The sequence below is a fragment of the Pelecanus crispus genome, chromosome 11 (assembly GCF_030463565.1).
Source record: "Pelecanus crispus isolate bPelCri1 chromosome 11, bPelCri1.pri, whole genome shotgun sequence".
Lineage (NCBI taxonomy): Eukaryota > Metazoa > Chordata > Aves > Pelecaniformes > Pelecanidae > Pelecanus > Pelecanus crispus.
In genome coordinates this window covers 23,821,075-23,833,889 of record NC_134653.1, presented here as the reverse complement: position 1 = coordinate 23,833,889, position 12,815 = coordinate 23,821,075, and the positions used below count along the sequence as shown (strand labels likewise).

General features: G+C 59.0%; 1 protein-coding gene across 1 annotated transcript in view; it reads right to left on the bottom strand.

Annotated features, from left to right (window-relative positions):
- Window positions 1–7,934, bottom strand: part of KSR2 (kinase suppressor of ras 2) — an 81,674-nt gene extending 73,740 nt beyond the window's left edge. The window contains exons 1-2 of the mRNA XM_075718744.1: window positions 7,758–7,934; window positions 245–385 (exon numbers count right to left, since the gene is read on the bottom strand). Coding sequence (XP_075574859.1) covers window positions 245–385; window positions 7,758–7,934 — 318 coding nt within the window. The remainder of the gene's footprint in view (window positions 1–244; window positions 386–7,757) is intronic.
- Between the last annotated feature and the right edge of the window lie 4,881 nt (window positions 7,935–12,815).

Genomic DNA, 12,815 nt, shown 5'->3' with positions numbered 1-12,815 from the left:
AACCTGGTCCCTCTGCTCTGGTCTCCCACCTCATTCCCCACTGCCAGCACCATCCCCTCCAGCCTGCCCCAGGGCCTAAATACATGGCTTTGAGCCTGTCACCATCTCGGAAAAAACTGCCCACTTGCCTAGTTTTGCTCAAGGATCCCACAAACCCCTGGAAAAAACACTCCTGGAGAGGTTCAGCACCCAAACCCGCAGCAGGGCCCTTCCTGCTCCAGTGTGGTTGATGCCCGGCCCTTACCTCCATCACCTCTTTGCGGATGTCAACGATGCGGAACCAATGCAGGAGCTGGGGGAAGCCCTCCAGCTTGGCATTGCGCTCCTGCAAGGCCACCTTCCTCTTGCAGGACAGTTGCCGGCTGAAGTACTTGACCAGCTTGCTCTGGAAGAGAAGGCAAAAAGCCTGTGGGACCCCCTGCTGTGATCCCCCAACACACCCCACAGCAGGATGGGGACATGGAAGGTGGGCAGCAGGCAGCTTGGGCTCTGCCCTCCCTCTGACCCATCCCCAGGGCACACGCAGCCCCTCCTGCCCTCAAAACACCCCCCACCCCCACCCCCCGTTGCCTGCTGCCAAGCTTCTGCAGCCAAGGCCTCCTTTAGCATCAAGCTGTGTGTCCAAGAGGGGGACATTTCCCTCCCAAAAAAGGCCTTTCTCAGCTCCTTTATACCCAGCCCAGAGTGCTTCAGCACTGGGGTCTTGCTCAGGGGATGGACAGTCCTCGCCACCCCAGGGACCACACAGTGGGTAGACAAGGAGAGAGGACAGGGGACACAAAGGCATCACTTCTCCCACACACTAACACAAATACCACCCCCTCCCAGCACTGCCCAGCACCCAAAGGACACACTCCCCTCTCTTATACCTAGGCTCGGTGCAAAGGGACCCCCTGAGCACCCCCCGTTGGGAGCAGCCACAGCATCACACAGTGCCACAGCTGGGACATGGGCATTTGCTCCTTATTCTGCCCCCACTAGCCCACGTCTGCCCCAGCCCTCCTTCCTCCCACTGCTCCTCATCACCACAACTGGAGCCATCATCCCCTCTTTGCTCAGCTGTGGCCCCATCCCTCCGCCAGCCGTCCCCCCCAAGACCTCCCACCACAAGGCCAAAGACGCCGCATTAGCACCCGCAGCCTGACAGCTCCCAAAATAAAGACGCTGAGCGACTGGCCTCCTTTCTTGGAAATATAGAGCAGAGCACAGCTCACTGGAAACCTGCTGGGATTTCCTGCTCCCGCTTTTCCAGCTGGGTGATTCCCCGCTGCCGGCAGCACTAGATGGTGCTGTGCCCCTGCCCGCCACCAGCTCCCGCGCACCCCAAAAATAGATGAGCAAAATATGTGATGGTTCGGAATAGAAGCAAGGGGAGAAGCCCCATTGCAGCATCGCAAGGTTTGGGAGAGCTTCCCCATTTCTCCTGGTCCCTTCCCTCAGCGGTACCCAGAGGTGATGGCCATGGGGCTTGACATGACGGGATGCAGGGGGAGGAGAAAACCACCCCCCCTGCGCCCACCCATCATGGTTGGGGTGAGCTGGGTACACCCAGAGAGATGCAAAACAGGCAAACCCAGCCCTCTTCTTGCTGCTTGGAGGGGGACCAGGCAGCACAGGCATGGGAGAGTCTGGTGGTCCCCATCCCCTTGCAAAAGGTGTGTCCCCACCATCATGTCCCACCAGCATCACCTGAGCGGGTGACAGCTCTGCCAGGAGCCAGACACCCTAACCAGGCGGCTTCTCCCAACCCTGCTAACGGCCACAGAGATTAATTAATACTGAAATTTATATTAATTATTGATATTATTTATAATTAATATATTAGTTTTTGGCCACCGAAAATTAATACCAAAAAGAGAGCTGGAGCTAGCGAAGCAAATAGCCGAGGAGGCCACAGGGAGCCCCGCAGGGCTGGCTGGGCTCAGCAGCACCCTGACAAACTGCCAGGTCTGCTTTTTAAGAAAAAACACTCTCCTAACACAGCCCATCAAAAGGTTTCAGGGTCAGCCCTGATCACACATCCTAAATGCACCCCAGGCCCTGGGAAGGGAAATAGCAGCAGGCACCTTGAATGCACGCAGAGGCAGCTCCTGCCCCCGAGAAAAAACCCTTCCCCACACAGAACCCAGCAAAACACCAGCAAAAACCCTCCTAAAAAATCACCTCCAACCCCACCACCTTGCTCTTCATCCGTTCCTCCAGCCCCACCAGGCTCAGAGCCCAGGGGGAACCAAAGGGGATGCCAGAGCCACAACAGCCTCTCCAGTGCTAAAATCAGGGTCCTGGAACAGGGGCAGAGCTGGGCACTGGGCAGGCACCACCACCACCACCACGCAGAGGCATATTGGGAACAGGGCACGGATAGGGGAAGTGGAGGGAGGTGCTTTAATTTCCAGGCTCCAGGAGGGGGAAATTCACCCCACCCAGCCCTTGAGACACCAGAGGGGCCACCATTAGCACAAACGAGGACCCAGAAGGGACCCCAATGCCCCAGACATGGGCTGATGCTTTAGCCCATGGGGCTGCTTAAGCTGGGGGAAAACAAGCCCAGCAAACCTCTGCAAAGTCCAAAAGCACTTCTTGTTTTGCTGAGAGCTTCACCAACGGGGCTGGAAAGGGAAGCGATTGAGACAGCCTCGTGCCACGGGGAAAGCCCCGTCCCATGGCTGCGGAGATGCTCTTGCTCACCCTGAGCCACTGCTCAGCCCTCCATGCACAGGACGGAGATTTTGCAAAGGTGCTAAATGCTGCTCTGCTGCAAAGGCCAGATCTGCCTTGCACTCCTCCTTCTCACCGCAGCTTTTCTGTGCCTCAGTTTACCCACCTGGGAAATGGCAGGGGGCACCCTGGAGTGCTGTGGCTGCGGGTGTGCAAGTGGAGAGGTCAGAGTCCTGGCAGCATGGGGGGTGCTCACTGTTTGGGGGATACACTGCTGGTCAAACCAGGGATGCTGCCAGTGGGGCTGGGGCTGCAGGGTGTCCCACGCACTTTGCCCTGGAGCTGGGACTCAGGTTTTACACCCTTTCAAGCACCTCTCCCCCCTCCAGAACTGTGAGGGGGTAAGGGAGGGTGCGATGCTCTGACAAAAGGGGGTGAAGCCACAAGCAGCCCCTTCCCCTTGGCCATGGCAAGGGGCTGGTGGCTCCTGGGTCCCCCCCACCTCCTCCCTGAGGCAGAGACCTTCTGTTAAAAAACAAGACCCTGACAGGTCTCTGCTGCCCCACGGGGATGGGTGCAGGCAGAGGAGGGATGTCCCCACTGCATGTTGCTCCCCTGGGACCCTGGGTGACCCTGGCGAGGCAAGGGGCTGGGGTCACCCAGGGCTGGAGCCCCCTCCACCCCCATGCAAACCCTGCCTCCCCTCTGCACCTCAACGGGGATTTCCAGCCTCCTCCCATCACCCCGAGCAGGATTTCCCCTTGGCAAGCGCTCGCCCTGAAACCCGGCACAGCGGCAAGCGGCTGCCCACCCCCTCGAGCAGGCACTGGGCACGGGGAGCAAAGCAGCCGGTCTCCAAGGAGCAGGAGGGCGGCTGCACCCCCTCGGCGTGGCACCCTGCGCCCGCCTTGACGTCAGCCAGGCTGGAGACAGCACCAAGCCCTGCCTGGAGACCAGGGAGAGGCAGCGGAAAATCCACCTGCAGGAGCACGAGGTGAAAGTTAATTAACCTCACGCAGGCTGGGCCATGCGCCACCGACTCTGGCACCCAGTGAGCCGTCGAGAGGGAGCCCGTGCCTGCCGGGATGCCCGTCCTGCTCGGCATGGCAGAATCGGCACGTGCCTGTGCCGGATGCCCTCATGCTGCAAAGTGGAGAGGTTGCTCTGCGCCTCCAAATATTCCCGGTGCGGCAGTGGGCCACAGCAGATGCTTTCCCAAGATGCGTAGCTGCAACCGGAGTGACTCTTCCTGAACTCCTACCAAGGGGCTTGTTATTCCAGAGACACCTGGAGCACCCTTGGACTGGGGAATACCTCACCGTGGTTATATTTTCCCTCTCACGGCTGTTTCAAGGCCCTGCTAGGCTCACGTGCCATCTCCAGCTCTACACATCATTTATTTCAAGCACTGCTAAGTGGTCCCCAGGGCTCTGTCTGGGAGTACAGGGCCCAAAATGGCTCAACCCAGCATCCTGGAGATGCCTGGCTCCCCAGAAGGATACAACCCATCCTCTGCCACCTCCCTGCTACCCTGGCAAAGGGCTGAGCCAAGACTGGTGGGGCAGTGCTGCCCGGCTGGCATGGGGCAAATGGGGGCTGCCATCACCCCTGGGGGACCACAGGTCGGTCCAAAACAACACGGCTGTAATCAGAAAGACACCATGCCGCAGGGAGAAGAGCACTGTGCTCACCCATGGTATTAGACACCAGAGAATCCACACACGCAGGCAGTGAAAATCCCAGTGCTGGGGCAGCATCTCCTTTGGTCATGGCCCATGCAAGTTTGGAAACAGCCACGGCTCTTCCCCTGTGCCTCTTCCCATCCTCACCCGCATGTTCATGCAGCAGCTGAAAGCATCCCGGGAGGGTTCCCCCTTCCTGGTGGGAGCATGGCAGCCCAGGGAGGGGAAGCTGCCAGTCCTGGGTTATCCTTGGAGCCACTCAGTGGTTCCTGGGAGCTCTGACCCACACTTTGAAATGGGGTGAGGGTTTGACCCTGCTGGGGTAACACAGAGAGCAACATGGTGCAGGACAGCCAGAAAAATCACCCAGGACCAAGCGACTTTTCCTTCTTGTTTTTACACCATGCTGCCCCGAGACCTCTGGCAAACAGGTGGGTAGCAGCACCCCTCTTCCGTATTTACAGCCTGAAACCCAAATTTAGACATGTAAAGCCTGACTGCCATGCTCAGACAGGGAATAAAGCCCCACCACCTGTGCAGGACCAGGCAGGGCTAACGGGGGTGGTCGCTCAGCTCCCACTCTCCTGTTCCAATGATGCTCAGCCCCAGATCTACTGCTGCCCCATAGGAAGCAAACCGGCCCCGACTCCCATCCCACGTGGTATCGGTCAGTGTTCTGGTCCCAGCCACTGCCTTGGTTTCTGCTGGAGCCTGTCCCAAGGTGCAAGCAAGACCTAAAAGCCTCCCAGCCTCCCGAGGGTTGCCACCAAAGCCGGGCTGCAACCAGTGGTACCCACCCCAAAGGAAGGATGTTGCATTGTGGGATGCTGTTACCACCTCCCCGCACAACCACAGCACACAAAGGATGGGGCCTCACATGTACCTTAAGGTGGTTTAAAAAAAAAGAATGGAAAAACTTCTATTAATCTGGCAAAATCAAGGTTTAGCATATGAGGATTAACCAAAAAACGTGGATTCACCTGTTTGATTCCAGGCTCACGCTGATGCGAGGGCCGTACAAGGTCTCTGCGGGGCACTTGGGGTGAGATGTCCTTCTAACCCGCCCATCCCCAGCCACCGCACTGGTGCCTGGCCCAGCTCTGCTGCCGCCAGATGGGAAGGGATGAAGTGCCGAGCGGGGCCTCTTCATCTGCGTCACGTCCTTGGGACACAGCGGTGCCGGCAGGGACTCAGGGCCAAGTTCGGCTCCTGCTTACGCTGGCGGCAACCCAGGACAACGCCACCGGGAGCCAGTCCAGACCAACACCAATGTGCCGGCACTAGGAATCTGGCCCCAAATTCACCCGTTGTCACTCCCCTCCTGGGAATCACCCCGTTTCTGTGCTGAACAGCAATGGGTGAACATCAGCAGGGAAGCCCATGGCTGAGACACGTGGCAGGTGCCCCTGGTTTGGGGGTGTTTTAGGGAAGGTGATGCCAGGGCTCCCCACAATGAGTGCAAGCATGATCTCTTGGGGCTGGAGAGATGCTTCCCTGTGAGTGCCTGGGATTTGCAGGGTGGCATCCCCACGGCCAGCTGTGAGCCCTCCAGCCGGACCTCCAGCTGCCCCAGCAACACCAGGATGCTGCTTTGCCCACATGCCGTTGCGGATGCAAGGGAGGAGCATCCCACCACGATGGTTTCACCACGTTCTTCAGCTCCCCTTACTCCCATCCGCGGGAGGGAGGCAGTAACTCATCAGCCATGCTGACCCTAACAAAGAGGTCACTCCACGTGCGATTAAACTTCTGTAGTCCAGCACCTCCAGGCATCAGCTCTTCTGAGGGGTCTTTGAGCCTGCCTGCCCCCCCACAAAGTCTTCTGCACACCCCAAAACCACTGCTGCTTCATCGCAACCTCCCTGTCCCTCTTCAAGGTTGCTCTGGGGCCAGGCGTGGACCAACAGCTCTAGGCTGAGCCTGCAGCACCTTGCATGAGAGCTGGGATGGGACAGGGCTTTGATCAAGAAGGGGCAATGGCAGGATTGGTGTGGGAACGCGACGCAAATCAGTGCCCGGGATGCAGAGGTGGGAGCTGCACTCCAGCCCTGGGGTCCCCCCAGCAAGCGGCCCAGCAGCACCACGGTGATGCTCTGCTTGCTCCCACAGTGCCCGGGACCTATGGGAGCAAAAGCAGCGGGACGGGGTGTTTTTGGTCACGGTCCAGAGCCGAAAGCCACCCCACAGAGGGGCTGTGGGGCCCTGGCAGGGTCCTGTGCAGCTGAGCACAGGAACCGCTGTGCCACCACATTTGGGTTCTCAGTGAGAACGGCCAGGTTAGAAAGCACCAGCCAAAAGGCCTGAGCGCGGCCAGGCTCCGAAATCCCCACAGCCCCAGCTCCGTGTCAGCCACCTCCACGCTGCCACAGCCTGACAGTGTCTCCCCAGGGTCATGGCCCTGTCATGGCCACGTTTCTCCCGTTGTGCTGCTGGTGTGGGGCCCCACTCACCCCCAGGCATCCCGGCCTTGCCCCAACCTTCCCTGCCCATCCCAGCCTGCCAACCTCCTGTTGAACCCCAAATCCATCCCCAGCCAGGTCCCGGCACACTCCAAGGGGAATCTCTTCCTATGGGGCTACAACAGACAGGGGACCGCTTGACAGCTTTTACTTGTATGTACTTTTCCCATCTATGAAACATAAATAAATCCGGCTGGTGCTCCCCTCGGCATGGCCTCGCTGCCTTTGCCCCCGGCAGCATCGAGGCCATGGCTGGCGAAGCCTCCCCCTTCCTGCCGGGGCTCTCCCTGCTGCCGGGGAAGGCTGGAGGGTTTGGGCAGGCGCTGCATCACCGTGGCGGCGGAACCGGGGGGCGAGGATGCTGGCCTGCCTCCCGGCGAGGGTCTGGAGCCCGGCCGAGGGGATGCAGCCTGCTCAGGAGGTAGGAGTACGGAGGAAAGGATGCAGCCGGGCCGGGGGGGGAAGCTTGCTGGTGGAAGGGATGCAGGTGGGCTGCAGGGGATGCAGCCCGATGGGGAGGTTGGAGCCCACTGGAAGGGATGCGGCCGGGCCGGGGGGGATGCAGCCCGGTGGAAGGGGTGCGGCTGAGCCAGGGGGATGCAGCTTGATGGGGAGGCAGGAGCCCATGCGGCCGGGCCGGGGCAGGCAGCCCGGCGGAGGGGGTGCAGGTGGGCCGAGGGGCCGCAGCCTGCCGGGGCGGCAGGAGCCCGGGGGGGAGGCGTGCGGCCGGGCCGGGAGGATGCTGTGGGGCCGGGGCGGGCCGGGGGGGATGTCGGGGGGCCGGGCCCGGGGCCGGGCCCCTCCGGGAGGTACGGGCAGGAGGGTTTGGCGGGGCCGGACCCACCTCGGGGCCACCTGCAGAGCGCGCAGCCTCACTCGGGGCGCACCGCAGCGCCGCGGGGGAGCCCGGCGCGGCCGGGGGGGGCGGGGGGGGGGGGGGGGGGCGGCGGGCCCCTACCTCCAGGGTGCGGATCTCCTTCTGCGTGAGGTCGTTGGAGGCGGCGCACTTGGTGCGGAGCCCCTCCAGGTTGGAGATGCTGATGTCGATCATGTTCTGGACCAGCTCGCACTGCTGCAGCGCCTTCTGCAGACTCAGCTGCTGCTCCTCGCTCCTCGTCATGTTGTCCTCATCCATCGCTCGCCGCGCCCCCCCCCCTCCCCTCCACCCTCCGCCCGCCGCGGCCCCCCCCCCCCCGCCCCGCCCCCCCCCCCGCGCCGCTCAGCCCCGCTCCGCCGCGGCCCGCAGCATCGCGGCCCCGCGGTGCCCACCGAGCCGTCAGCGCGGCGCCGCGGCCGCCTCCCCCCCCGGGCGCGGCGGGGCGGGGGCGGGGGCGGCGCGCTCCGGCACCGCGGGGCCGCGCTCGCTGCGCGCCGCTCCGCGCGGGTAACCCCCCCCCCAACCCCCCCCTCCCTCCATCCCTCCATCCCCCCCCTCCCTCCATCCCCCCATCCCTCCGCCACCGCGTACCGGCCCCCGCCCCGGCATGGTGCGGCGGGGGGAGCGCCGGCGAGGGGTTGTAGTGGGGAGGCACGCTGCGGGGAGGGGGGATGCTGCAATGGGGGGCCCTGGTGCAATGGGGGGGGCCCTGGGGCAATGAAGGGGGCCTGGTGCAATAGGGGTCCCTGCTGCAATGGAAATCCCCGCTGCAACGGGGGGGGCCTGCGGCAATAGGGGTTCCTGGTGCAATTGGGGTGCAGCTGCAATGGGAGGCCCTGCTGCCATGGGGGGACAGTGCCACTGCTGCAATGGGGGGGTTCTGCTGCAAGGGGGGCTCCTGCTGCAGCGGGGAGCCCTGCTGCAGAGGTGGCCAGGCCAGGCTGTGCTGGATGTGACTGCAGGGCAGGAGGCAGCAGGTGCAGCTGGGGGTGTACAGGGGATGTGCACCCACAAAGGCCTAAGGAAGCCCTATTGGGGTGCAATGGGGAGCTGTGTTGCAGACCCCACTGCGGAAGGAACGGGGCAGGATTCACATCACTGGGGGGCAAGAGGGGCCAGTTCCCCTCAGCTGCCCTCCCACCCCACGACCCCTCCTGGCACGGAGGGGATGCCGATGCTGCTCAGGGCCAAGCCAAATCCTGCCTCACCCCTATGGTCCCCAAGGGTTGCACAGAAGGGGACGAGCAGCAGGAGCAGCCAGGATGGAAAGCTGCAGCGGGATCCGGGGAAAGCCAAGGAGGGACCCTGTGGTCCCTGCCGTAGCAACAGGATTTGGCCTGAAAGGGAGCAAAACCAAATAAAAAACAAGCTGTTGCACGACATAGCATGCCTTCACCTCCTCTCCCCCGGCTCTCCTCTCCCCCAGCTCCCCTCTATTCCCAGCTCCCCTCTCTCCCCAGTTCCCCTTTCCCCCTGGCTCCCCTCTCCCCCGGCTCCCGTCCCCGTGGCTCCCCACACCCCCATGGTCCCCCTCTCCCCTGGCTCCCCTCTCCCCTGCTCCCTTCTCCCCCAGCTCCCCTCTGCCCAGCTCCCCTCTCCCTCCAGCTCCCTTCTCCCAGTGCTGCTCCAGCTGCCATAAAGGGATGGCAGTTTGGGGAAGCAGCAGTGGGGTGCAGGGGAGGCAGAGAGCACCCAGACACCCTTCCACTCCCCCCTGCCAGAAGCCACAGTGACAGCCCCACACTCACACCCAAGTTGCTGGGTAGAAGCCAGAAATGCCCCCCCAGCCCTGCATGCATCCCTGGATCTCCATTTCCCAGCGGCCAGAGCCCCTATAGAAGCACTAACCCCACACAAAGGGGATGAACCCTGCTCATCTCTAGCACACTCAGCTATTTTGGGGTTCAACCCGGCAGAAGGAGGGGGTGCAGGTAGCATGCACTCACCCCCCGATGCTGGAGCCCTTCCCTTGGAGAAGAGCCTTTCCCTCTGCTGGCTGCTGTGCTCGAGAAGCTTTACAGGAGCTTGGTATATGTATATAAAACATTTTATATACATATTATATGTGTGTATATATAAATGTATATAAATTTTTCTGTATAATTTTACATATAATTTATATAGATCTTTTTTTAATATATATATACATAAAAGATACCTGGAGACAGACAAAAATGGCCAAACCTGGCCAACAAGCTCAGCAGTTATTCAGGACAGCTGGAGCCAGGATGATGCTGCAAGAAACTCTGCTGTCCCACTCCCCCCTCAGCAAAGCTCTGTCCTACCCGTGACCTCCTTGGCTTTGGATATTTGACTTTATTCCCAGTTGACGTACCCATCCCAGTCCATATCAACTCCACAGAGAACACAAGTCAAACCCCCAACAGCTTTATCCATCGAATTAAGCCAGTCACACTTGCAGTGGTCATCTCACTCTGGGTCAGGATATGGCTAAAAATGTTTGAAATTTGGTGATTTTTGCCTTTTTTTAACCAGAAGTTGTCATTTCCAGGCTTGCCCCCATGTTGGGATGACCACACATGTCCCTTTTCCTCCCTCTCACTAACAGCCCATTTGCTTACCTACAAAAAACTCTCTTTGAGGGTCAGAAGAAGCAGGTTAGAAGGATTTTATAGAAATTACTGGAATTTTAGCTTTTCACTCAGTTTTGTGCTGTCCTGCCAAGAACTGTCCCAAAGCTGCAGCCACCCTGGCTCTGCAGAGTGTCCCCAGCCCTGTCTGTCAGGCGGACTCAGAGGGACTCCCCCCAGGATGGGAAACACCGGCAGCTCCCCTGGCTGAGAGCGGGGCAGTGGCGGAGGGCAGGACCCTACCTGCACCCGCTGCCGCCGGCCAGGGGAGCCTCCGAAGGGGGGGTGGAGGGGTGATAAGGGGGAGGAAAATACATTAAAAGGGTTCAAAAAGCCAATTTCAGAAGAAGAAGAAGAAAATATGATATAATATCATATAATTCATCATATAATATCATATGATAAATATAAATAAAAAGAGGATGCCAGACTATCAGACCCGAACTGAAAAGACGAAGAATAGCATAGCATGGCAAATAACATAACATAACATAACATAACGTAACATAACATAACATAACATAACATAACATAACATAACATAACATAACATAACATAGGAAGAGGGAAAGGGAAAGGGAAAGGGAAAGGGAAAGGGAAAGGGAAAGGGAAAGGGAAAGGGAAAGGGAAAGGAAAGGGAAAGGGAAAGGGAAAGGGAAAGGGAACGGGAAAGGGAAGGGAAGGGAAGGGAAGGGAAGGGAAGGGAAGGGAGGAAGGGAAGGGAAGGGAAGGGAAGGGAAGGGAAGGGAAGGGAAGGAAGGGAAGGGAAGGAAGGGGAAGGGAAGGGAAGGGAAGGAAGGGAGGAGGGAGGGGAAGGGGAGGGGAGGGGAGGGGGAGGGGAGGGGAGGGGAGGGGAGGGGAGAGGGAGAGGGGAGGGGGAGGAGGAGAGGAGAGGAGAGGAGAGGAGAGGAGAGGAGAGGAGAGGAGAGGAGAGGAGAGGAGAGGAGAGGAGAGGAGAGGAGAGGAGAGGAGAGGAAGGAGGAGAGGAGAGGAGAGGAGAGGAGAGGAGAGGAGAGGAGAGGAGAGGAGAGGAGAGGAGAGGAGAGGAGAGGAGAGGAGAGGAGGGGGGGAAAAAAAAAAGAAAGGAGAAAGAGAAAAGAAATAGAGAGGGCTTGCCAGACTACCATACCCAAACTGAACAGAATAAGAAATATCATATCATATCATATCATATCATATCATTAAAAAGGGGATGCAGACTGAACCACATAGAGCTGTTACCTTCTGCTCAACGTGTTTGCATCAGGCTGGGACTCACTCAGGCCCTTCGCAAACCACAGTGGTGAAAACCCACCTGCACAACTGTACTGGTTTTGGCTGGGGGTAGAGTTATTTTCCTCCTAGTAGCTGGTATGGGGCTATGTTTTGGATTTGTGCTGGAAACAGTACTGGTAATTCAGGGATGTTTTAGTTACTGCTGAGCAGTGCTTACACAAGAGTTCAAGGCCTTTTCTGCTCCTCACCCCATCCCACCAGCGAGCAGGCTGGGGGTGCACAAGAAGTTGGGAGGGGACACAGCCAGGAAGGCTGACCCCAACTGACCAAAAGGGTATCCCACACCATATGACATCATGCTCAGCATATAGAGCTGGGGGAAGAAGAAGGAAGGGGGGACGTTCGGAGTGATGGTGTTTGTCTTCCCAAGTCACCGTTACACATGATGGAGCCCTGCTTTCCTGAGATGGCTGAACGCCTGCCTGCCGGTGGGAAGGAGTGAATGAATTCCTTGTTTTGCTTTGCTTGCATTTGCTTGCATGCCTTTTCCTTTACCTATTGAACTGTATTTACCTCAACAGAGATTTTCTCACTTTTACCATTCTAATTCTCTCCCCCCATCCCACTGCAGGGGGAGTGAGTGAGCAGCTACGTGGGGCTTAGTTGCTGGCTGGGGTTAACCCATGACAGTCCTTTTGGGCACCCAACATGGGGCTCAAAGGTTTCACGGTAACGACAGATTTGATTGGAATGTGCTAGATCGAATTTATAGCTGTTATTGCTGTTTAGCTATTGACAGGCTCACGTGCTTGCCATGGGGCTTGCTTGCCTTACTGTATGTTAGAGTCCAGTGCTCGTTAGTGGCTGCTTTTGCTTTCGCTGCTTGCTGTACCGCTGTACTGCTTATCATCTTACTCTGCTGTGCCTGGGAACATTCTGATAACAGCAATGGCGATGTGGACTGGGCTGGCAGATGGCCAGGGCATCGCTGCTGTTTCTGTGCAGCTGTACTGGACAGGCTGGAACTCTAGCATGAACTCGAGTCGAAGGGACTGTGACCTGTGGATGAGTCCATGCAGGAGCAGGACACCCCAAAGCATCTGTGGCCATGGTTAAGCCCATGCCAGAGCGGGTACACCTCGAAGCATCTGTGGCTGTGGTTGCATCTGTGCCGCAGCAGGTATATCTCTGAAGGGATTGTGGCCCAAGCAGAAGTCCACACTTAAGTACACCTTGAAGCATCTGCGGCTGTGGGTAAGTCCATGCTGCAGCAGGTACACTTTGAAGCATCAGTGGCTGTGCATGAGGTCATGCTGGACCACCTCAAAAGCAT